The sequence below is a fragment of the Crocuta crocuta genome, unplaced genomic scaffold (assembly GCF_008692635.1).
Source record: "Crocuta crocuta isolate KB4526 unplaced genomic scaffold, BGI_CrCroc_1.0 scaffold551, whole genome shotgun sequence".
Taxonomy (NCBI): Eukaryota; Metazoa; Chordata; class Mammalia; order Carnivora; family Hyaenidae; genus Crocuta; species Crocuta crocuta.
This window is the reverse complement of record NW_027530969.1, coordinates 1,760,182-1,786,241: the sequence shown is the minus strand read 5'-3', so window position 1 is coordinate 1,786,241 and position 26,060 is coordinate 1,760,182. Positions and strand designations below refer to the sequence as shown.

Sequence of the window (26,060 nt, the reverse complement as noted above, 5' to 3'; positions counted from 1 at the left end):
CTATTCACCTACCTACCCACCTGCCATCTTGCCTGCCTGCCTGTCTGTCTGTCCATCCATCCACTCATCTACCCATCCACCCACCTAGTTGTCTATCTGTCTCTCAGTGCTAGACCAAATAGTGTTTTAGGATTGCTTGTCTTTCTCTGGGTTCAGTATCACAACCTGTAGACTATTTGATGGAGGTTGTTCTAGCATAAAGTGTAAATAAATTCTCTTTTCTTAAATTCCATCACTTGTATTTATATTGTACTGCATTTTTGTTTGCTTTGCATTTGGACCATGACTTACTGAATAGCTTTATATTTTTCCTGTAGTTTTAAAAAATATTTTATTATCTTTTGCATATCCTTTAATTTTTCCTTCCAAATTCTTAGCTATACTGTTCTACTAAATTCCTCCAGAGATCTCTGCGTCAGTCTTCTGTCTTCTGGTTGCTCTCTCAGCCTGCTCCTGTACAATTCCTTATCTGGCATTTAGTGAAGAATAATTAACGTACTCTGTTTCTTTTTAATTTTTAGATCATGGTTTCTTAAGGAAATTGGTAGTTTGGAGTCTAATGTGTAACAATTCAGGAAGGACAAGATGTTGACGAAGAATATACATAGGAAAAGTGGTGACTGAAGGTTTGAGGAGAGGCTTATAAGGAAAGATTTTTTTAGACAGGGTGTAGTCATGGTTAACCTAACTCTTAGTCTCTCATTTCAATAAACAGTCATTGATGCCTACAATTTGGCAGGGACTAAGCTAAATTTAGAGGCTGAGATATCAAGATGAAGGAGCTGGTGTGGAAGCAGCAGGCTGCAGAAGCACCTGTAAGCAGTTGATATAATGTAAAACATGCTATAAGAAAATATTTAGGGAATTATGGGAACTTTATCCTATTTTAATCCTTCACTACTGTGATTCTTTTATCTTATTCAGGAAGCATGATGTTAGCTAGGTTTATAATGTCCCAAGACTCAGTGGGTGTTTCAGATAAGAAACAAGTCTAAAGAGGTTCGCGGGGGGTCAATTGATACCCATAAAAGAAAGGAGAGGGGAGGTGGTATTAGGAAAAGCCGTCTTACTTTAGCATTTATTATGGTGAGAGATCCGATTAATACAGCAAAGTATAATGAGCCATCTTGAGGGGTGTGCCCTGACAGCCCTTGGCCCTGGAAAAAACTATACTTTTGCAAATGAATTTCCACTTGGTAGAATATGACTGGGAAAATTTTAAACTAGGCATATTAGTCCCTGTCTCTTCTGGACCATCTCTTATTCTGGAGTTTCCTCCAAAGTGGCTTACCAGAGCGTAAAATAAGACATTTGCATCATCTTGTCATTGTAGCCAAAAGGCATTCATCCTCACTTTTGAAAGAGATTCTTTCTCTCTGTTGGAATTTTTGTCCATCCCAACTGTGAACTGAGGTAGTCATGCGGATTAGTAAGATAGAGGAAATATACAAACCAAAAATAAAAACACGACACATGATGCATATTATGTACCGGGCACTGTTCTAATCTTCATAGCAATCCTATGAAATAGATTCTATTATTATTTACAGTTTACAGATAAGGGAAACCAGAGCATGGAAAGTTTAGGTTAGCTGTCCAGCATCACATAGTAAGCGGTAGAGCCGGGATTCAAAATCAGGCAGTTTGGTTCCAGAGCCTGATCTCTTTACCACTATTTTTATGCATCTCATTTCACCTCAGTTACTGATGGAGCTGATGGAGATGGCTTTAGGAATGTTGACCAAGTGGGTTTCCCGATTCTTCACCCCTGAATTACAGACTTTCCTGGGCATGGCAGACTGAACAACTTGTATGCCTCCCTTGTGGTGTGGAGGAACAGAGCCCGTGTGCCCTGTCCTTTCTCTTGAACATCATTGACTCAGTAACTCACCCTTCCTTTCCTCAGGAGGACAGATGAGGGGGCTTAGAGACATCAGGAGTGTTACTTCAATTTTTTCCACGTGGAAATACAAAGAATGAGGAATTAAGTATCCTCATTTTAGCATTCCTGGGTCATTAAAGGTCGAGTCTTCTTTGGGTACTAAGCATAGGTGGACAGGAGCTAGAGAAAGGACAGACTTCCCCCCCACAGGGAAGATTTAAACTAAGCACCTGAAACTTACATAGCTTCAGTTTTGTGCCACTGTATATACTTTCCCCAGTTTATAGCCTGCTTTGTTATGCTGTCCATTTCATTTGAAGGCAAACAACAAAAAACTATAAAACTCCAAATTAGGTCATTTAAACAAACATCCTTACCCAAGTTTCCTGAAACAAGCAACGTTGTTTTTTATTTGTTCTCCTACATCATTTGCCCTAAAAAAGAGAGAGGCAAAATCCTAAAGTAGAAAGAACATAGATTTTAGAACAAGAAACTTAGGTTTGAATCTCATTTAATCTCTCTGTGCTGTTCTTTCCTTATAACTCTATAAAATAGAGTGTAAGACCTACCATGAAGGGTCGATATGAGGATTAGAGATAAAGTGTGCCAGGTATTTTACAGTAACAAAAAATAGCTTCTAATGTTAACAAAGATATTAAAAATACAGAATTAAGCTTGTTGAATGCCTAAAAAATAATTTCAGCTTAAAAATAATTTTACGTGAGCATATTTTTAAAATAAGTCTCCTTTCGACGCTGCTGGGAAATAGGAATGCTGATGAATATTTGGGTATTTTGTCTGGTTATCTGTAGGCACACTCATGTATGAAGATGAGTGCATAAAACTAATTTGCAAGTAAGCCCAATATGTAGTGCTGGTTATCTATATGTTGTATGCAAATTGAGATCTAAATTTAAGAATTCATATTCTCATCTTTTTTTCTTTTATTTCTGAGAGTTGAAATTTGCATTCAAAAACTTCCAGTGCTTTTTTTCTTTGTCCTTCAAGTTAATGCATTTGAAGATTGCTGCTGCTTTCTTTAAAGCATTTTAGCTTAGTTGAAGAATACCATAAATTCTGATGGCATAACTTTCTGTAAGAGTCTGTTGGTTATATCTTGGGATATGAAATAAACAAAGGATGTAGGTGCTGTTTTTCTTTTCTAGGATATTTCCCTTGTTGTCCCTCTCATCTCTCTCCCACCCCCAGCTCCCACTGCTGTGTTGCACAGAAATTAATGTGTTTTGTTTGTTAGGTTTGACAAATCTTTTGTACCTGTAACCCCTCTTCCCTGTTCCCTACATATCACTTAGTCTGCTTGGGGACTGGAACACATTTCCTCAAGGTTTGTTTTCCTATTCAGGAAAGGAGGGAAGGAAGGAGGACCAAAACAAAACCATCTAATACATGGGAGGAAGAGCCACCATACAATTTGCTTTAGTCACTGGGTCCTGAAAAGAAAATGCAATGTTGACGATCTCACAGGAACTGGTTTTGATTTTGTCCCTCCAGCTGAGTATTGTTTCTGTCTTGGTTTGAATCCCTGTCTAGCATTTAATTGTTGACCTTGAGCTAGTTATTTAATCTTTCGGAGCCTTGGTTTCCTCACTTATAAAATGAAGATAATAATAGGATCTATCCTTTAGGGTTGTACTGAGGATTAAAGAAAATAATACATGGGATGTACTTAACAATAATGCTTGGACTCAGGAAGATCACAACCCTTTTATTGGATCCAGATTTGAACTTATTTCTGCCACACACATGACATGTATAGTAGTGAGACATAGGTTATGTACGTAGTGGTAGCCCCACCAGATTACTGAAGTAGGAGAGAGGTTTGATGAGGTTAAGTGGCCATTAGGATCATAAGCTAGTGAAAGGCAGAACCTAACTGAATGAAGGGTTTCTCTCTAACTGCTGGGGTAGCGGCCTTTTGCTCTAGCAACATACCATGAAGGCAGTGTCTTTGATATCTAATGATGTGTTATTTTATCTACTATATTGCAAGGTTCTTGAGGACTTCAGCTAAGTGCATGGTACCATCTGATTATAGATGCTTACATAGTTAGAAACTGGAGACAAAGCAATAAAGACTACTTTAGCATAATGATTCGGGTGTATCTGTTGAGTCATCCAATGTGGACATGAGTAATTAAATACAATTTACTGTAATTAATTTATACATGTTGAGCTTGGTCCAAAAAAGATTGGTCTAAATTTCAAATAGGCAGTTTTGCACATATGGACCATAAAAAAGTATTAAATATGAAGTTAAATGTATGCTGAACATATGACCTAGCAGTTATCCAAGAGAAATAAACATGAGTGTCTACATGAAGATTGTGAAGTAGCTCAGAAGTGGTTAAAGAGGTGGAACAAGTGGACGAAATAATAGTTAGAAATGGCACAGAGAAATAAGTATGAATGAGAATAAAGAAAAAATGTGCATTTGACCAGGAGTTTGTCAATCCTTATAATAGTCTAAAAGTAAGGATATGGGATTTTTTTTTTTGTTCTCTACAGTAAAACATAAACACTTCCTAAAAGACTCAACTACTTTGGTCATTATGGAAATGTAAATTAACATGTCAGTGAAATGCCACTCCACACCCCCTAGAATGGCACTACTAAGTGATGGTACAAATGTGGAGCAGTTGTAACTCTCACCTGTTGCTGGTGGCAATGTAAAGCAGTACATATACTTTGGAAAACAGTTTTGTCTCCTGAAAAGGTACACTATGTGACCCAACAGTCCTTCTCTTAGGCATCTCTTCAAGAGAAATAAAAAGAAATGTCTATACAAAGACTTGTTCTTGAATGTTCACAGCAGCACTATTCATAAGAGCCCCAAACCAAACAATTTGAAACAATCCAAATGCCTCTCCACTGGTGAATGGAGAAACAAAATGCTATTCAGCAGCAATAAAAAGGAGCCAAGAACCGATAACTTAGTGCTACAACATGGATAAACCTCAAAAACATGTTAAGAGAAAGACACCAGATGCAAACGACCACATATTGTATGATTCCATTTATATGAAATGTCCAGAAAATGAGGAGGAAAGAAAGCAGATGAGTGGTTGCCTGGGCTGGGAGTAGGTCCTGGTATTGACTGCAGTCAGGCACGAGGGAACTTTTTGGAGTGACGTAGATGTTCTCAAGGCAGATTGTCCCTGAACTGTTCTCTTAGAATGGGTGATTTTATGGCATATAAATTATATCTCAATAAATCTGTTAAAGAGCTACATACACACATATTTAGAATTTGTTGATTTTTTTGTATCTTTGAAACTTGCATTTTTTTTTGATGATGCCAGAGTTGGTAACTCTTAAGGAAATGCCAAGGATTTACCTGAGCTCTCATTCCTCTGTGATTTTAATATTTAACTCCTCTTCTTGATCTTCTTTTAGCAGCTGATATTGGCTACTTCATACAAAGTGTGAAGGAACTCGGAGTGACTGTGCAGATGTATGTAGTTTTTTGGGTTTTGTTTTTGTTAAGTAGGCTTCACACCCAGTGCAGATCCCAGTGCAGGGCTTTAACTCATGACCCTGAGATCAAGACCTGAGCTGAGATTGAGAGTCGGACACTTAACCAACCCAGGCACCCCTGGTGTTAAGGCACCTCTTAACCCTCTATGTTAAGCTTTTATCTACAGGATACATGTAGTTTAAAGAATCCATTTTGTCTTACAGAGGGAGTTTTTTTTGGGTTGGGATTCATTCTGGCTCTTGCCGGTCCAGGCATTTTTGGTTCCTCAGAATAACTATCTCCATAGCTTTGTACAATGTGGCCATTTTAAATACATTGTAAAATGTTGCCTTTCTTGCTAGTGGCCTCAATTTAATCCTTAATCCTTTTCCCTCTTTCTATAGCTTGACTCTTTTTTCATTCCACAAATGACCAAGGCTTTTATTGATTTATTTTGCTTTCTCTGTTACTCCTTTGCTTATTAAAATCAATATTTACAGACATGTAATTAATGGAAGTAGGTGTTTTTTGGATGATGTAAAACTTATTTCCTTTGGGAAATGTTGTAAGGTGAATGAACACAGTTCCTGGTTACAAAAGAAAGAAAGGAAGGAAGGAAGGAAGGAAGGAAGGGCTGCTGTAACTGTACAGTGAGGAATGGGTGTCTTTCCCTTCAAATTTCAGGCTTTTAGTAAAGCAGTAGTAGAACATTTCACTCTGTGATATGTAGCAGATATTCTAGCAGATAAATCCAAGTTAGTTTTTGGAAGAAGAGATTAATATCAATAGTGTAATTAAAATTGATTAAAAATACCAATGCAGTTTTGATTTGGAGGTTTATTGTGAAAATATTATGTTTACCTTGTCACTTTTATCTTTGTAAAGCATTCTAAGTAATTTCCAAGTATCATATTTCTACTTTGTTCTCTGACAGATTTAACATTACTTTAATGTTTTATGAATTTTCTCTTAGCACATTTTCTCCAGTAGTATCTCAGATTATGGAATTTCTTTTAATGAAGAACAAGAGTGTTGGGATTCATTAGTGATGTTCACCATGAGCTTGAAATGGGGAAGTGGCTGGGTGCCTTGTATTTGCTCCATTTTTGTAGCACCCAGCATTTTGAGTGTTAGGCTTTGGATCAGGCATATACCGGTTTGGATCTTAATTCCACCTCCACTAGCTGTGTTAATTTCTGAGTGCTAATTAACTCAGGTGTGAAATGAGGATACTTTACTATGTTAGATATGATGATTGTATAGTACTTAATATAGTGCTTGGTGCTTGGTTACTATTACATAAAAATGGTTCTCTATTAAGCTTGTGTCTACAGGATTCCAAGTTAGAAGAGTCCAGAGTGAATGAGTTGTTGCTCTATCTTTTGTTGGTGTGAGTGAGACACTGGAGAGGCTTCATGGGTAATTTACTCATGGATCAGCTGGATCTTGACCTGTTTATAAGCTTTGTTAAGTTGGGGCCAGGGTAGCCTTTATTCTAGGGCAAGACTAGCTGTACACCTACATTTGAGGCCTTTTTGGGCTCCCCCAGAGACTAGCTACTCCCTAGTGTCCAAAGAGATTTGTCCATTGTGACTGTTTGTAACTCCTGTCTCTGAGCTCTGTGTGAGCTCTGCAAATTGGTCAGGGTATACCTACTTCTCCAGCAGTAGCTCTTTCCCAGATTGTTTTCATGGCCTGTTGGCATCTCACCTTCTGCATCTACAGTTTAGTATTCAGTCAGAGACAGTGGGGGCCCCATGCACATTCCTTGAGTTCTTCCTCTGGACTGTTTACGTCTCTCTGGCCAGCAGATTCCAGCTGCCTCAGATGTTCAATCTTACCATCTCAGTCCAGGCCAACCTGTTCTGGCTTGGTTTTCTCTTCGTGTACAAAGCGTCTCTAGGTAGAAAGCCCGGGCAGTTGTAGGGTCCATCTTGCTTGTTTGCCTTCTCCCCAAGATCATAATCCCGCACTGCCATTTTATAAAAACATTTGCTTTGTATCTTTTGGGCAGGGTTCTTGTTTATGGTAGGAGAGCTAGAACCAGTTATTCTGTCTTGGCTAGAGTTGAGACTTATCTTAACTTCCTTGTTGAATACTGAGGAGAAACATTTCCTGCAACTCTGATGGCAAACAACTATTGGAAGTCTGAGTACTCTACAGGGCTTTCATAGCAAATGGTGCTTTTGTGCAAATTAAGAAAAGGTGGCCCCTCTGGCCAGACCAGTTAGAAGTAGGGATTCTTTCTGAGCTGTCCCAGTCCTGTGAAAAGCAAATGTGTCTTTGAGCCCCTTCCTCTGGTATGGCCTGTTTAGTGCTTGGTCTTTGTAGCAGGGGCTGTGTTTTATCTCTCACTGCACCTCTGGGCCAGGTGTACCTTTGTGCAGTACACACACAACTGTGTGTCATGGCCAGTGGTCTGGCTTAATGTGGTACAGCTCTTCCTCTAGCCTCACATAGTCAGTATGTCAGTTGCTGGAACAAATGAAAATTAATACTGTTATTCTGGAACATTTGTACTCTAATTATACCTCATATGTTAAGAAAAACTTGCTGAAAATTTCTTTTTCTACATTCCCCATTCAAAAAAGGGGTCAAATAAATTTGGCAAGAAGTTAAAGGCTAAAGACAGGGAAATAAGGTCCTTCACATTATTTTGAATCACGTGGTAGGAAAATGTCTCAGGAACTCATATTTTCTTTGGGTTCTCATTAGTTCATTCGAAATAAATGTTATCTGCCCCACACATTTTGTTTCTATCAAACTAAACAAAATGGAGTCCTATAAATTTGGGTGGAACATGGTGTTTTCTTGGGGTCATTATTTTGGGGAGTGAGGCTGGAAATGGTATTGGGTGTGTTTGGGTGTGACCTCACCTGGAAAGGATCAGAAAAAAGTCCTGTGTTGGTGTTCCCTACAAGAAACATTTAATCACACAACCCTCTGTGTGGGGGATGGCTCTACAAGACTGGCTTTGTGCTCTGGAAAGAAACTGGAATTCAGGTTAAAAAAATTTTTTTTGCAGCCAGAACAAAAATATAATGAATAATAATTCTACGAACTTATAGTAAATTTTAAAAAATATTTATTTATTTTTGAGAGAGAGAGAGAGAGACAGAGTGTAAGTTGGGGGTGGGGTGGGCAGAGAGTGTTGGAGACACAGTATTTGAAGCTCCTGTCTCTGAGCTGTGAGCACAGAGCCTGACGCGGGTCTCAAACTCACAGACCGTGAGATCATGACCTGAGCCGAAATCAGGTGCTCAACCAACTGAGCCATCAGGTGCCCCTGTAAACTTTAATTTTAGATACCATACCCTTGACCCCATTACCCTCTGTATTTTTTTTAAAGATACAACTGACATATAACACTAATTTTATGTGTACATTATTTCATACTGTATGTATTGCTAAATGATAACCATGATAAATCTAGTTAACATCCATCACCACACATAGTTATAGTTTTTTTTCTTGTGATGAGAACCTTCAAGATCTACCCTTTTAGCAACTTTCAAATAATACAGTACCCTCTCTTTTAATTACACTTGTCATTCATTCCTTGATCCACTGTAGTCTAACTACCAATCCCACTGCTTCCTGGCTGTCATGGCAGATCAGTGATCCTTGAAATGCTAAACCTGGATCCTTTACAGCCCTAGCAGCTTGAATGAACATGAGGCCCACCATCCAGGTATCTGCCCAAAGCTTGTGCCACATCCCAGTGATTAGCTATAAGAGAACAGAAGCAGCATAAGGTATCTTGCAAGTTGTATCTTGCTTGGGGAGGAGAGTCTGAGTGAGGAGTCGTCCATCTCACAGAATCACAGAAGTGAGCTCTAGGATTATAATTAAAGCACCTCTTTGAATTGGTTTTTATTTATTTATTTATTTATATAGTTTATTTTTGAGACCGAGAGAGACAGAACATGAGTGGGGGAGGGTCAGAGAGAGAGGGAGACACAGAATCTGAAGCAAGCTCCAGGCTCTGAGCTAGCTGTCAGCACAGAGCCTGATGCGGGGCTCGAACCCATGAACCACGAGATCATGACGTGAGCTGAAGTCAGATGCTAAACCGACTGAGCCACCCAGGCACCCCTGGTTTTTATATTTTTAAAGTTTAATTTATTTATTTTGAGAGAGTGAGAATGAGGGCGGGACAGAGAGAGAGGGAGAGAGAGAATCCCAAGATGCAGGGCATGATCCCATGACTTGAGCCGAAGGCAAGAGTCAGATGCTTAACCACCTGAGCCACCCAAGTGCCACTTGAACTGGTCTTTATTTTTTTTATTTTTTTACAAATAGTTTATTGTCAAGTTGGTTTCCATATAACACCCAGTGCTCATCCCCACAAGTGCCCTCCTCCATGCCCCTCTACCCCTTCCCTCCCCACACCCATCAATCCTCAGTTTGTTCTCAGCATTCAAGAGTCTCTCATGGTTTTCCTCTCTCCCTCTCCTCCACTGTTTCCCCCCTTCTTCTCCCCTACGGTCCTCCGTTAAGTTCCTCCTAATCCTCCTATACGTGCAAACATATGATATTTGTCCTTCTCTGCCTGACTTATTTCGCTCAGCATAACACCCTCAAGGTCCATCCATGTTGCTACACATGGCCAGATTTCATTCTTTCTCATTGCCATGTAGTATTCCATGGTATAGATAAGCCACATCTTCTTGATCCATTCGTCCGTTGATGGACACTTAGGCTCTTTCCATGTTTTGGCTATTGTTGAGAGTGCTGCTATCAACACTGTGGTACATGTGCCCCTATGCATCAGCACTCCTATATCCCTTGGGTACATTCCTAGCAGTGCTATTGCTGGGTCATAGGGGAGTTCTACTGTTAATGTTTTGAGGAACCTCCACACTTTTCCAGAGGGGCTGCACCCACCAGCATTTTGGGAGGGTGCCCGTTTCTCCACATCCTCGCCAGCATCTAGAGTTCTCTGATTTGCTCATTTTCGCCATTCTGACTGGTGTGAGGTGGTATCTCAGTGTGGTTTTGATTTGTATTTCCCTGATGAGGAGGGATGCTGAGCATCGTTTCATGTGTCTGTTGGCCATCTGGATGTCCTCTTTGGAGAAGTGTCTGTTCATATCTTCTGCCCATTTCTTCACTGGGTTGTTTGTTTTTCAGGTGTGGAGTTTGGTGAGTTCCTTATAGATTTTGGATATTAACCCTTTATCTGATATGTCATTTGCAACTATCTTTTCCCATTCCGTTGGTTGCCTATTAGTTTTGTGGGTTGTTTCCTTGGCTGTGCAGAAGCTTTTAATCTTGATGAGGTCCCAATAGTTTATTTTTGTTCTTGATTCCCTTGCTTTTGGGGATGTGTCAAGTAAGAAATTGCGGCGGTGGAGGTCAAGGAGGTTGTTTCCTGCTTTCTTCTCTAGGGTTTTGATGGTTTCCTGTCTCTAAATTGGTCTCTAAATTAGACCAAATGGAGATTTCTACCCCTTCTTAATTTGCTTGTTCTCTCATTAGTGTTTGATACTGGTAATGCTCCTTCCTTCTTGAGATTCTCTTTTTCCCTGTGATGCCACTCATACCTGGTTTTCTTCCTTTGGTCATTCCTTTTTTGTTTCTTTTGAAAGTACCTTATCATCAAAATAAAAATTTGCAAGGTAGTGTTATTTTCTTATTCTGCAGATGCCTTTCATTTATATTTGGTCCTCAGCACCTTTCTTATTTTTTTTTAACATTTTATTTATTTCTGAGAGAGAGAGAGAGACAGCGTGAGCAGGGGAGGGCCAGAGAGAGAGGGAGATACAGAATCTGAAGCAGGCTCCAAGCTCTGAACTAGCTGTCATCACATAGCCTGACGCAGGGCTCGAACCCACGAACCATGAGATCATGACCTGAGCCGAAGTCAGACACTTAACAGACTGAGCCATCCAGGTGCCCCATCTTATTCCTTATCTAAAATGTTAGCTAGTCAATCTATGGAAATTAAACTAAGACCATGCATATGGGAACAAATAGAGGCGATTTGTTCAGTGTTTTCTGTAGCATGGGAGTCTGCCACAGTCACTTGTGTTTGGCAGGGACTCAAAGGCAGGCAGAGAGCACAAAAGTTTTATAGTAAAAAAAAAAAAGAGCACTTCAGGTGTGCCTCTGATGGAGGTTGTTGGCATGAGGCAGCTGGAGGCTGGTTAACTAGAAGTAGGTTCATTTTGGTTGGTTTGGGACCATATTTGGCTTTTTCTGGTTGGTCCTGAGCTGTAAGCAGGGTCAGAAAATAGGGAAACTAGCAGTCACTGACCAATTCCTGACTGTTCTGGGTCAATTGTTGTGGAAGTTGTGGGTTCTGTTGTCATATATGGTCTGGCCATTGCCCATTTGTACATTCAGTCTTTTAAACTAAACATGGGTTAGGACATGAAGCTCCATCGCTCTTAGGGTAATGTCTCTTCAACGCTCTTTCTTAACCTTATTTGGGTTATAGACTCTTGAGGAAATCTGACAGCTATAGCTCCTCTACCCAGAAAAAAAATTCTGAATTCATTGGGGCCCATCCATCGATAAAAGATCTCACTTATTTTCATGCATATTTAATAATTTCCTCGTATTTTGTTCATATGAATATTTGACTATTCTTTCCTATACCTTAGGAGTTATTACGAACAAGTATATATGCAAATATGTTTAAACAGCACCATTTTTATGCAGTATCATGAGAGGTAATATGCTAGATGAGTCAACATTCCTGGATACTGAGAAATAAGCTCATTCAGCAGCAAAAAAGGTTGAGCTTTTTATCATTTCAATAGTTTTTTATATAAAGCTTTCTAAAATACATCTTATTTCCCTGATGGGAGAAAAAAATCAATGGAAGATAATGTCTTAGAGTCTTTTTCATGATGAACATGAAGAGCTCCTTGAGGCCAAGGACTGGTTCCTAATTTATTCTGCAATCTGTCAGTAAAGTTTAAAATGAATACTTGCTCAGAGTTTGTACAGCAAATCACCCTATTGTGTTTTTCTTGTTGACATTTCTCCTCATCCCTTCAAGCAACAACTGATAGCTTATAGTAAGATGTCACCTCAGACTCTCTCTAAACTATCAGGATCATTAGAGGGAAACATGTGAGCCAAACTCTTCTGGTCTGCAGCCTTATATTAAGTTATATTAAGTCTGTAGGTCCTGGTCTGTTCTGTAGAGAAAAGCATGGTGTCTGGTTTTTTTGTTTGTTTCTGGAAGCATTGTTTGCTTTTGATTCAGACACATTCTGAATAGTTGATAAATAATATTCAATCTCTGCTTAAAAAGGTATATTATTGTATGTATCTAATAGCAAATGTTTTTTAGATGAATATCAGGGTACTTGAAGAATTATAGAGACCCTGGGGATAGTGTAAATCAGGAGTCCATTTAACAACTGAATAGTTTGGACAAGCTCATCATCTCCTGCGAAATTTCAACAAGCAATGCTGAGTGCCACTGGGAAAATGAAGAAGTCTGAAACATGCCCTGTGCTCTCAAGGAACTCATAATCAAGGAGGAGGAAATATAGCTTCAACACTTTCTTAGGAAAGAAGATGGAGGGGACCTAAAAGTTCCTAAAAACAGATAGAGAAGGTACCTTTTTGTATTTTTGGACAAGAAAGCCATTACCAGGCTGAAAAGTGGGAGAATTACACAGGTCAACGAAAGTACAAAAGTAACCAAGTTCAGGCTTGATACATATCATAACGACATGATACATCCAAACACGTGAAAAGCACAAGACATCAGGGGAAGAGCAGTAGGAGACTGAGGCTGGAGAGGTTCAACCCGAAGTTACCACTGCGTCAGGACTCAAATCACAATAATGATGATATCTAACATTTATGGAGCGTGCACGAATGTATGTGCATCAGAGCCTGTCCTGCTTAAAGAGTGGATTTTACCTTCTAGGGGATAGGGAGCCGATGAAGGGTTGTTGGCAGAATTATGATCTTCTGAGATATGTGGCTTGTATACATGGTGGATGAGGGAGGATTGTAGAGAATAGATAGGAAGCAGCATGAGCACTGTCAGGAAGCTACATGGTAGGTAAATCTAGAGGGATCTAAAGATATAGGGCAATGCTGCCTATCCATATGCCTTCTTACTTCCTATAGGCCTCCATACAAATGCCATTCCACGAAGCTTCTCTTGACCACCCTGTTTAAAATGTCAACCCCAGCTTCACTTCGTACTCCCCTTCGTTGCCTTATTTTTTTCCCAAAGCACTTACTATATTACATATTCATTCATTCATTCATTCATTCAACTGTAATAGAGTTTAAGCTCTTAGAGGGCTAGGATTTTTGTCTGATTTGTTCAGTGCAGTACTGAGATTAACACCTGGGTTATCATAGATATTCAGTAAAGACTGCTGAGGGAAAGGATGAATGTGAGAAGGAACGAGGGGATGGGTTTGAGAGACATGTCAAAGATGAAAATCATAATCTCAGGAGAAGGATAAACACAGCAATCTTTAGTTAACTAAGCAGTTCTTACCTTTCTATGTAGTGAAGTATGTAGTTGGGGAATGCTTGGACATTGAATTTTCACTTAAGGAAGGTAAGGAAATCTTTGCTAAGCAATGGATTTTGGAAGTAATTATAGTAATGAACTAGAAATTACAGTTTTTCTCAACCTGCTAGCTGACTTAAGCCCCAAGTTAACATTGCTTCGTAAATCAAAACTGAGCATGCATGAATATATGTGTATCAGGCATGATATATATGCTCTTTTTTTCCTTGAAGCCCTCCTCCTTTCCACTTTTAGTCTGAATTCTAGGCCTGTTACTTCTTATAGTGAAGATAAGGGTGTTAGCTTTCATTCTGTTTCCTGGCTACTGATTCTAATGTCATTGTTGCTGCATGTGACATTTGAGTTTGGGACTCCTTATTTAGGATTTGATAGCCAGGATTATGTGTGGAGATATTAAAGAGGATTGTATTATTTAATTGGGTGGGTGGAATCTGCAATGTAGTCCTGATAGGATTGTGATGGATATGTTGGGATCTTGAGACTGGATTTGGAAACCTTCTCTTTATGTTTGTGAATTTGTAACCCTCCATTTTCTTTGTGTATAATAAAACCCAGTTCTACTTTTCTTTCCTAATAGGAATTTAAAACTGAGCTGCCGCCTGGCAGATCCATGTGGGAGACAACAGTAGTTCATATCTAGCCAATATTGTTGTATGGGAATTTAGGCCTCATGTTTCCAGAGCCTCTGAATTTTTTTTTTTTTCCTAGGAGAGAGAGAGAGAGAGAGAGAGAGACAGTGTGAGCAGGGGAGGGTCAGAGAGAGAGGGAGTCACAGACTCTGAAATAGGCTCCAGGCTCTGAGCTGGCAGTCAGCACAGAGCCTGACGCAGGGCTCGAACCCACGAACCGCGAGATCATGACCTAAGTGAAAGTCGGACACTTAACCAACCAAGCCACCCAGGTGCCCCCAGAGCCTCTGAATTTTTTTTTTGTTTGTAAAATATATATATACANCATTGGTCTATGTGTCTGTTTTGTGCCAATACCATACTGTCTTGATGATGACAGCTTTGTAGTAGAAGAGCCTCTGAATTTTTAAGAGAATTCTGATGAGGAATCTTCCAATTTTTGACTTTTGTTCAGTACTGTGAGGACTAAACAAAAGACAGCTGTGAGCTGTATTGAGCCTGTGGACTTTGAGTATGTGACTTCTGGTTTTGAGACTGAAGTATGGATCTGGCTAAAAAGAATAATGGGACAGGAGAGTTAATTTCATACTCAGTAAACACTGTTTCCTGCTAAATTTGGTCCAATCAAGAAGTCTAATCACAATAAAACTGGAGAAATATGGGTTCATAAAATTAGAAATCAAGGGTAATAACTACAAATACTGAGAGAAGTAATTCTAAGAGCTTCTTTGCTTGGTCTTTCAATAATCTGTTCTAATCTCTTGTATACCTGGGAGTTCCTTTAACATGTAATTACTAAAATAAATATGTATGATTCTGTTAACATATATATGAAATATATTTCACAGGCCTCTCCCCTCTTGCCCTTCACACACAAAAGTGCACCAATATTGTTGTATTTCTTTGGCCAGATTTAAACTTTCTTAGAGCTCAGGTAGACAGTAGATTAAAATTTACTGTGCTTGTGTCATGTCTCAGGAGAAGGATAAACACAGACAGAGGGGAAAAAGCAGGTGATTTTCAAATGAATGAGTTAATAGTGAATGTATTCTTTGAATTGCACTATCCCAATATTGATAATTGAAATTGTGTGAATTTATATACAAAGGTTTTCATATTTCTAAAGTTTTGTGATTGTGAAATATGCCAGTTATGGTTCATCAGCCATGTTTTTTGGATGTTCCTCTCTTCTCAACCAGTTGTAGTTTGTGTGGTTGGAAGATTCTAATAGAAGAGGATTGTCAAACTGTCTTTTCTCTTGATGTAAAGAAGTTTCTCCAAGGACTGTCAGAGGTAGTGACCCAAATGTTCTTCCATTTTTTAAGACCTCTTTCCTGCCTCAACTTCTGGGATATTCAGCACTGCCCATTTTTGTCTTTTCTGGCAGTCTGTGGATGCATTTTCTGTCTTCATGTAATCTGTTTCATTTATAATTATCTCCTAGTTTCTCATTGAAGATAGAATTTGTATTTGTTCTTTGTTTGCTTTATTGTTTGGGGGATGATGTTAGCAGAAATGCTGGTGGAAATGTCTTTATTCTATCAGGAATAAATGCGATTGAGAATAACATAAGTGACCATTGGATGTTTAAGAAAGGTAAATATAAAGGAAGTAATAACTTAGCTGAGAAATGATGTATGGATAGGAGTTAGCCTCAAGATTTCAGGGCAGAAAGAAAGTCACAAAGGAAAACCCTGAGGCTGAAAACTGGGCACCCCTGGCCAATTAGAGGCTACCAGTGTGGGCCAAAGGCAGACAGTGCCAGATTGTGTGCCAGATTGTGGTGCTAGATTGCAGGTGAGACAGAGGTGGGTGCCAGGCCATGTAGAGAGCTTAAAATAGTGTTTGCCAAATAACAAAGAGCCTTGTGTTGTATGCCAATAAATTCAGAGAGATATACTCTGTCCTATAGAAGCTTATAGTCTAGCTGAGGAGATTACCCAGGTATTAAAAAGTTTTTATCATGCAACCGAATGATAGGTAGTAAGTGAGCGTAGAGATAGTTTTGACTTGTAGGAATTAGGGGAGGAAAACTCTCTTTTGGCTGCAGCTTTTGTGGAAGGATTTTTTTTTTTGACGTTTATTTATTTATTTTGAGAAAAAGAGAGAAAGAGCAGGGAAGGGGCAGAGAGAGAGAGGGAGAGAGTCCAAAGCAGACTCCGCACTGTCAGTGTGGAGCCTGATGCAGTACTCAAACTCATGAAACTGAGATCATGACCTCTGAGCCAAAATTAAGAGTCAGATGCTTAACTGACTGAGCCACCCAGGCGCCCCTATGGAAGGATTCTTAAGGGAGCTAGAGTTTGAGCTTTACTCACGGGCTAGGGCTTGCATAAATATAGTTGTTAGAGTGAGTGGCATTGTCTGAGTGTAGGTATGTGGAATACAGGAAGTATGCTAGCTTGCTGGAGAGGAGGAATCTTGTAGGGCTGTGATGTGGGAGATGATGCTTGATTAGTAACTTGGGGTTGCCTCTGACCTACCAGGGGTCTGCAGGTGTTAGTGCTACAGTGCTAGAGGTAAGAAATAGAACTTGTTGAATGCTTGATGTTCATGTTCTTATTGTAAGTAAAAAGAGCTATACAAGTGACCTAGTGTATAACTTCTCATTCCTCCTGCAAATTACTTATCAGCTGCTTCTCTCGTTAGATAGTTCCATTAATGGGGAGCTGGCTCTTTAACATAGTGCTAATTATCCTCCTCTCCCCTCCTCTTCCCCCCTCCCCTCTTTCTTTGAGAGAGACAGCATGAGCCGGGGAGAGGGGCAGAGGGAGAGAGAGAATCTTAAGCAGACTCCATGCTTAGCAACGGAGCACAGAATGGGGCTTGACACAGACCTGGACGTGGGGCTTGATCTCATGACTGTGAGATCATGACCTGAGCTGAAATCAAGAGTTGGATGCTTAACTGACTGAGCCACCCAGGACCTCCCCCCACCTCCTACTTTTTTAAAGTAGACTTCACGCCCAGTGCAAAGCCTAGCATGGGGCTTGAACTCATGACCTTGAGGTAAAGACCCGATTTGAGATCAAGAGTTGGATGCTTAACTGACTGAGCCACCAGGTGCCCCAACACAGTGCTTATTATTCCTGTATTGGAGAGATATCCCTCTTCTTTTGGCTTTCTCCAGCGGATCACCAAATTCAGCCTCTAAACTGACCTAGAACAAGTCTGTTTCTCCTCCTGTCCCCAGGTATGTGAACCCTCTCAAATCAGAAGATGGCATCATGTCTTCCTTTAGTCTTCCCTGCCGTGCGCCAGGCTATGTATTTCTAGTCCTTTGATCTATTCTTTCAGTGGTAGCATTTTCAACCTGTCTACATCCTGAGTCCTGTTCTCCAAAATGTTATAGTTTATCAATGATGCTTTTAAAATTTTTCTTCAGAAATGAATGGAGTATTCCAAATGTCGATAAAACAGTAAAGAGGGCTTTTGGTGATGTTTATACTTACTAAAATTGGCTACAGAAGCAAAGATTGACTCACGAGTCTAGTCAGTATCAGAATTTTTAGTCCGATCAGCTTTATTCCGTATGTGAAAAGCACATCAGGGGAGGGGTGACCAAGAAAAAATAATGATCATCACACAGATTGTTGTTTGGTTGCTGGTACTGCCAGCTAAGTCCGGAAAAGCAACAATATCATTACGTAGTGTGGCTGTGTTAGAATAAGCTCTTTGTGATGTATACATCCGTCATGGAGTTGGTTGGAGAGAGATCCTGTTAAAATTGAGATTTCAAATATTTCTAGTTGTGAAGATTTCAGAAACGTAAATCTTGAAAATTAAAAGAGGTGTTGATATTTAGTTATAATGTTTAATTTTGTTAGGTAGACAGCAGTAATTGATTTGTAACTTCTCATTCTTATTAAATTTTTTAATGTTTGTTTATTTTTGAGAGAGAAAGAGAGTGCATGAGCAGGGGAGGGGCAGAGAGAGGGAAATAAAAAATCTGAAGCAGGCTCCAGGCTCTGAGCTGTCAGCACAGAGCCCAACGTGGGCCTCAAACTCACGACCCATGAGATCATGACCTGACCTGAAATCAGACGCTTAATAAACTGAGCCACCCAGATGCCCCTGTAACTTGTCATTCTACTGATACTTGTTTGTATTTTACAGATAGAGGATACTATGTGGGTTATTTTGGACCCAATATCGATTTTATTTTTCTTATGGTTAAAAGTATCAATAAAAATTTCCAAAGATCACTAACTTATATGAAATCATCATTAAACTTCTTCTTCATATTGTGACATTCTAAAAATTAAAAGTGTAATTGGACTTAATTTTATGGTATGAATTTATTATTTAAATGAGATGTGAGCTGTACCCCTAAACCAGGTCAGTAAAAAAGAGATGAATAGCATATCCATAGATAACTGCTCTATCCAAACTTTGCAACTAAATAATTTATTTTCCCAAATTGACCTCTTCCTAAAAATCACATTTATCCCATGTTCGTCCACCTGAGCTATTAACATCTCCAATAACTAGACAGTCACCATTTGGAAAACAGTAATTGTTGCAGGCAAGATTCATCAATGGATGCTCAAATTCATGGGTGGAAAGTATGATGAGAAATGGTATTTACGTAGTCTCAAAGTCTCCCCTTACAAGAAAAATGTTCAGTTTTGTAACATTACTAGTAATGTTAGTGGAGAAACCTAGTAGATGCAACCATAAGCAAGTGATCACAGAGTTACTATAATCAGTTATGAGACGTGGACGGACATCATCATGTATCTTCTGGTATGAGGCACTGAGAAGGGCACAAGATTACTTGTGTGTTGTGCTTGCCAAAGTGCTTAACCTGAATTTATTTCTGAGGAAGCATTAGAGAAACCCAGATTGAAGGACATTCTACAAAATAACTGGCCAGTACTCTTTAAGTGTCAAGGTCAAGTGTCTCTCATGACCTCCCAGATGGGAGGAGACAGACAACTGCATCCAAGGTGTGATCCTGGACCAGAGAAGGATCATCAGTGGGACACAATTGGCAAAACATTTATATAAGATCGGGTCTAGATTATTTAATATGTTTTGTGTTGATGGTTAATTTCTTGGTTTGATCATTATGACTGTGGTTATATAAGATGTCAACATTTGGGAAAGTTGGGTGAAGTATACACAAGAATTCTTTGTACTATTTTTGGAATGTTTTGTGACTCTTAAGTTGTTTAAAATGAATTTAAGCAATAACAACAAAAATAATTCAACTCAGCTGAGAGAAACTAAGACTTTCAGGTTTTTACCTTGTGACATCTCTCTTGATCGGTCAGGGGCTTGTTTTCTTTGCCTCCTAAATCTCCACTATGAGCTGGATAGCTGACATTTCTAAACGAGGGAATTGGGGAGAAGTTAGCCATTACTATACTGGATTGCAACTACACTTTTTGAAAAGTTTTGCTTAATTCATTAATTTACTTATTTATATTTGTACAGAGCTGTAATTACATCTTTGGGTTTCCACTGGCTCTGTAGGTTATTTGAGCTTTGCTGCTGTAGTCACCAGAATCCCTACCTGGAAACTTAGCTCTGTAATTAATTTACTCGTTTGTTTCTGTTTTTATTATTAGGTTCTGAATTCAGGTTAGTGTCATGGATTCTTATGTGATGGGTCATTTATTACTGAATTTTATATTTATCGATTATCTCTTAGGAAGAGCTGAGTTTTGTATAAAATATTTAAACTTGAAATATGCTAAATATCATATTTTTCCCTCAGAAAAGACAGTCTGGAGTTTTATAAATATAATGAATAAGTAAACTGACACTGGCATAAGCACCAGGTGGTAACCTTTTATTGGTTAATAATTAGAATGGAGGAAATTAATACATTGGGAAATGTTTCTGTTAGCAAGAACAGTTGTTAATGTATGACTCATAGATTTTTAAGTCTGGAAGAAACTTGATGAGGCTGTTTTGATCAGTGTGGAAGAGGGGAAGACCATGGACTAGGGAGTCAGAAGACCTAGTTTTACATCCCAGACCCATCATTGCTCGTTATTGTCTCAGGTCATTTTACTTTTCTGAGCCTTAAGTTTCTCATCTGTAAAACTGGAAAAATAGTATCTTACAAAGTTACTGTGAAAATTACATGAAGTAGCATGCAGTGTCCTTGGCCTGATGTGGGCATTTCATATATGCTGGCTCTGTTCTTGCTTCCAGCTAGGTTTATATAAGTCATCTGCAATGGATGAGAATCTGCTTTGCTTTTAAAGACCTATGCAAAGATGCATGTGTGTGATGGAATATTACACAGTCATAAAAAGGGATGGGACGTGCCATTTAAAAAAATTTTTTTTAATAGTTTATTTTTGAGAGAGAGAGAGACAGAACATGAGCAAGAGAGAGGCAGAGAGAGAGGGAGACACAGAATTTGAAACAGGCTCTAGGCTCTGAGCTGCCAGCACAGAACCCAATGCAGGGCTGGAACCCACAAACCATGAGATCATGATCTGAGCTGAAGTCGGACGCTTAACTGATTGAGCCACCTAAGCTCCCCATGGGACGTGCCATTTTTTTTTTTTTTTTTTTTTGGACGTGCCATTTTTGACCAAATGGATGGACCTATATAAGTCAGACTGAAAAAGACAAATACTATATGATTTCACTCATGTGGGATCTAAAAAAAATTTAAATGAATAAAAAAACAAAAAGCAGAATCAGGGCTATAAATATAGAGAACAAAGTATTGTTTGCTAGAGGGGATGCAGTGGATGGATGGGCAAAATGGCTGAAGGGGAGTAAGAGGTACAGGCTTCTTTTTACAGAATGAATAGGTCATGGGGATGAAAAGTACAGCATAGGGAATATAGTCAATGGTATTGTAATAAGGTTGTAAAGTGACAGTTGGTGGTTGTGTTCGGGGTGAGCACAGCATAATGTATAAACTTGTGGAATCAATATGTTATACACTTGAAAGCAATATAACATTGTCAACTATACTAAAAAAAAACAATAATAACAAAACTCCGAAAAACAATAAAACCACAAAGATGACAGCATGTGTCAGTGATCTCTACCAGTATTTCATTGGGTCTTTTTGTTGGGAAGTTTTTCCATATTTCTTATTCCAGAGAAATTACTTTCTTTTATATGTCAGCCATAATTGGCTGTATCCCAGGGTCTGTTAGATAAGCATCACTCTTTGGTAGACTTTCCTTGGTGTTTTCATGTTTTTATCTGAAATCATTTGATGTAAGTAAGTATTAAAATGCTTTCAGAAGAATTTTTTTTTTTTTTTTTAATGAGACAAAGGGACAACGAGTTGTATAGACAATTAGAAGGAAGCACTTCTGTGTTCAGTTTCCTTTAAAGTCTTAGGCTTGAGTTGGCGTTTTGATCCTTGGAGAGAAACCAGTTATTCCTAAAATGCCAGTTACTGTTTTTGTCTTATTCCAGTTTCAAAATTCCTTTCCTTTATTCTTAAACTATCTGATTTTGACTTTGTACTGCGGTGACGAAAATGAATATCATTATTTTTAGGAATTACACCCTGAAGTGTTTAGCACTAATGGGCATGTCTGTGGCTTACTCTTAGATGATTAAGAGATAGAGTGGGGGAGAATGATATAGTAGCTGTGGCAGTGTTAACTGGTGAAGTTGTTTTGGGGGAAGGGAGTTCTTTGTGCTTCTATTGCAACTTTTATCTAAGTTTAAAACTATCCTGGGGCATCTGGGTGGCTTGGTCAGTTAAGCATCTGACTCTTGGTTTCAGCTCAGGTCATGATCTCATGGTTTGTGAGTTTGAGCTCCACATTGGCTCTGTGCTGGCAGTGCGGAGCCTGCTTGGGATTCTGTCTCTCTCTCTCTCTGCTCCTCCGTTGTTTGTTCTCTCTCTCTCTCTCCCTCAAATAAATAAACTTCAAAAAAAAAAAAACCTATCTCAAAATTATATTGGGTTGAGTCGTATCCTTGTTACCCTGAGGAGGTGTCAGTAAGTGGCAGTTTTGGGGTGACGGAGGTTAGAAGCCCTGGGTAAGCAGAGAATAAGTGACTAATTCAGTTAAGTAGTAATTTACTGGGGAAAAAATTAGTTGTTCCTTTAAGTTAACCATTTTTCCTTAGCCAGAAGAGAATTCTTTCTTTTTTTTTAATAGAAGGACCAATATAGAGAGTGAGCTACTGCTGTATCAAAGCAGGGAAAACTACTTGGAAAGGGAAATCAGATGGTAAAAAGTAAGGAAGGTTTAAATTGTATTTTTACAAGACCCATACAAGAATAAGCAGAATGGATAAGGCAGAAATATTAGGACTTTAAAAACTATCCAGTGGTGAGATAATGTTTCTTCTTCTTCAGAGATGCAAATTAGTTTTCTGTAATTAAGGACTCTTAGGGGCACCTAGGTGGCTCAGTCAGTTTAGTGTCCGACTTTGGCTCGGGTCATGGTCTTGTGGTTAGCGGGTTTTTTGTGGTTAGTGGGTTTGAGCGCTGCATCAGGCTTGTCGCTGTCAATGGGGAGCCCTCTTCGGATCCTCTGTCTCCCTCTCTCTCTGCTCTTCCCCTGCTCGTGCTCTCTTTAAAAAATAAATAAACATTAAAAAAAATTAAGGATGCTAACCTGCTAGTTAATAGATATTAATTTATCTTTTATTTTAAACTGCTATTTGATTTCAAAGTTAATATTTAGTAGTATTAATAAAAATTTACATGATATTATGCTTTTACCCTTCAAAAATTGTCTTCTAACCAAAATTTTTTTTAACTTTCTCCTTCTTCTTTCATGTCCACAATGACATCCCTTTTGGAAACTCAGAAGCCAGCCAAAGGTAAGAGATTTGGTTTATTATAAATGCTTGTGAAGATCTTAAGTGCGTAATTTTGAAGTACTGGTAATTTTCTTCTCAGAAATATTTTTCCTCTGTGACTTTTGTAAAAGTAATGCAAGCTGTCAGCCTGTTCATAAATCCAAAATCATTTATTGGCATAGGAGGGACTGGAGGTTTATGGAAAAGCTGTATTTGTACTTTGACCGATTCTAGCCAGTTTCCTGGCAACTATAACACAGATTCCTTTTGTGCTCTGCTGTTCACATGGATTGGCTTGAAACCAGTCGTTCCAGACTGTGGTCAGAACTGTGCTAGGCAGACTCATCCATGTTGCTCCTGAGACTGCTGGGGACACATTCTCAGGCCAACAGAAAGCTTCCCTGACCCACAGCTTCGTCAGGCAAATGTGCTGTCATCTTAGATTTGAGCCCAGATTCTAAAGAAACTTCAGTGGAGCGCATCAGTATCTCTTAAGGAATTCATAGGTGTGCTGAAGTGGGCACAAAGGCTGTATTTTTGCAGTGACCATTTGCTGCTATTACTTGGAACTTGTCAGGAAATTCAGATTTTTATCAACGTTCTTGGAATTTTGTTTTTGTTGTAAGAGTCTGTGGTTAAATTGTACTTCCATTCTCTATTATTATTGCTAAAATATGTATAGGCATGGCTCTTTGGGACTGAATAATTTTTTAATAGTTTAATGTGGCACTGGTTTTCTTTATAATTGTAAAATTAACTTTATTAGCTTTATTTTTTGTTTTCTTATTTTTTCATGGAGCCAGAGACTGAAGATTGCAGTAAAGATGTGAGGGAACATTACATGACCATTTAAAAACTATTCATGTTTTATTGAATTCAGTTGTGTCTTCATGTTTAGAGAAAATGTTTTGCTGACATAAAAAGTATGGAAGGACCAACACCACATTACTAACATAGTGGTTACCTCTAGGGAGAGGTGTGCCTGGTAAATGGGAGACCTTTACTTTTTACTTTGTTTTTGTGTTATTTGACTTTGTGCAGTGAATGTGTGTTTCTTTACTGTTACTTGGGGAAAAAAAAGGGTTTTTTATTTGTTTTTAATTTTAAAGGAACAATATTTAGAAAGAAAGGGGCTTGTCTGCTTTAGGACATCCTTGGCTGAAGATTCTTATAAAAATTGAAAGATTCCTACAATAACAATATTGCCTAAACTTAGAAGCATTCAGCATTGTGAGTAAATAAGAACTAAGTGTTCACTAGTTCCCAACTTTGTACCAGACTGCGGCACTTTCATAAAATTTGAGGAATAGAGCTAATCCAGCTTGCTGATGGGGAGCCTAGTGATAAGCAGGCCCGAGCTAGAAGGCTGGTTTCCAATCCCAGCTCCCACACCTGCCAGCTACCAGATTTCTTAACTTCTTTGTACCTCAGTGTCCTGTGAACAGGGCCTAGCACCTGTATTGATTAGTGGTTACTGTAATGGTAATAGCTCTACTGCAACTGAGAGTTAGAAATGCAGTTGTTAAAGAAATTCCTAAATTAAAGAAAGAAAAGGGAAAAAAAACCCCATAATAACAGAGAGGAATGCCATTTTGAGCCTCCTCTTTGGTAAGTGCACGCATATGGTGATGGCGCCTTTGAAGTGAGAGCTAAGCTTACAGAGCAAGAAGCTGGATAGTTTCTACTTAACCTAATTAAGAACAGAATTAAATAAAATGGTAAGAGATGAGAGTTCAAAACTAGAACAGAAGAAACCTAATTTGAACTTCACCTTTCATTTATTCTCACCATGCTGTAATGATTGCCAGTATGGCTGACAAATGGAGTTTGAAAAGGAGCCCCGACCTGAAATTGTGACACACAGACCTTTGGGACAGCCTTCTATCTTCCTTTTTTTCCTCCTCTCCCTGTTGGAGTCTTGCTAACCCAGCGAGCCACCACTCTTGACAGATACATGTCGAGCTTTGGAAAAACGTTGAGGATCAGTAACATACAACATAGTGCTTTGGCTTCCGGGCTCCAGGGCTCCTGCCTCTTCCTGGGTCTTGCCAGCCATTGGGCTTCTCCTTGCCTTCTTTGCCCAGCTTTCCCATCACTGCCCCCTCCCAGGGAACAAACGCCTTCCCTGCCTGCTGTTTTGCAGAAAGATATGTATGTTCTGATCATTCCCTGCTTCAAAGGTCTTTTTAACCAGTCATCCTAGCAACTGCCCCCCAGGTGCTCTCATGCCCATTTACATGTTCTCCCCGTGTCCTCCCAGAACTGCTCCTCCCTTTGCAGCCATCTTCTTCTGCAGTGTTTTGGCCTGTGATCTCCACGTGGCCCCACTCTGCCCTACCTGTCCCCCATCAGTCTCACTACAACTCTTTTTCAGAGAGTCTCCATTTCTCATGCAGGTAGAAGCAAACAGTCTAGCTTTTAAAAACTTGCTCTCCTTTCCCCCCTTCTTTCCCTTTTGACCCTTTCCCTTCTCTCCATCCATCATTTTGAGCCAAATTCAAGTGGGAGGGGGATATAGGCATGCATACTTAGTTTACTTACCGTCTTAATCTAAATCCTTTCTTCAAAAATAAATTTTTTTTTTTAACTTTGGAACTTTGATCCAGGTAGTGTTGTGAGTTTACACAGATGCACTCTCCTGCCAACTCCAAACTCCTAGCAGGAACAGATAAAATATTTTAAAATACTGAAATCATATCATTACACTCAAAACCAAGATAATGTAGGACGCCTGCCTGGCTCAGTTGGTTTAGCATCTAACTCTTCATTTTGGCTCAGGTCATGATCCCAGGGTCGTGGGATTGAGCC

General features: G+C 39.2%; 1 protein-coding gene across 2 annotated transcripts in view; it reads left to right on the top strand.

The window, feature by feature from the left end:
* Positions 1 to 26,060, top strand: part of KIF13B (kinesin family member 13B) — a 210,292-nt gene that overhangs the window by 51,358 nt on the left and 132,874 nt on the right. For both annotated transcript variants that reach the window (XM_077769703.1, XM_077769702.1), the window contains exon 3: positions 23,261 to 23,273. In XM_077769703.1, the coding sequence (XP_077625829.1) occupies positions 23,261 to 23,273 (13 nt within the window). The remainder of the gene's footprint in view (positions 1 to 23,260; positions 23,274 to 26,060) is intronic.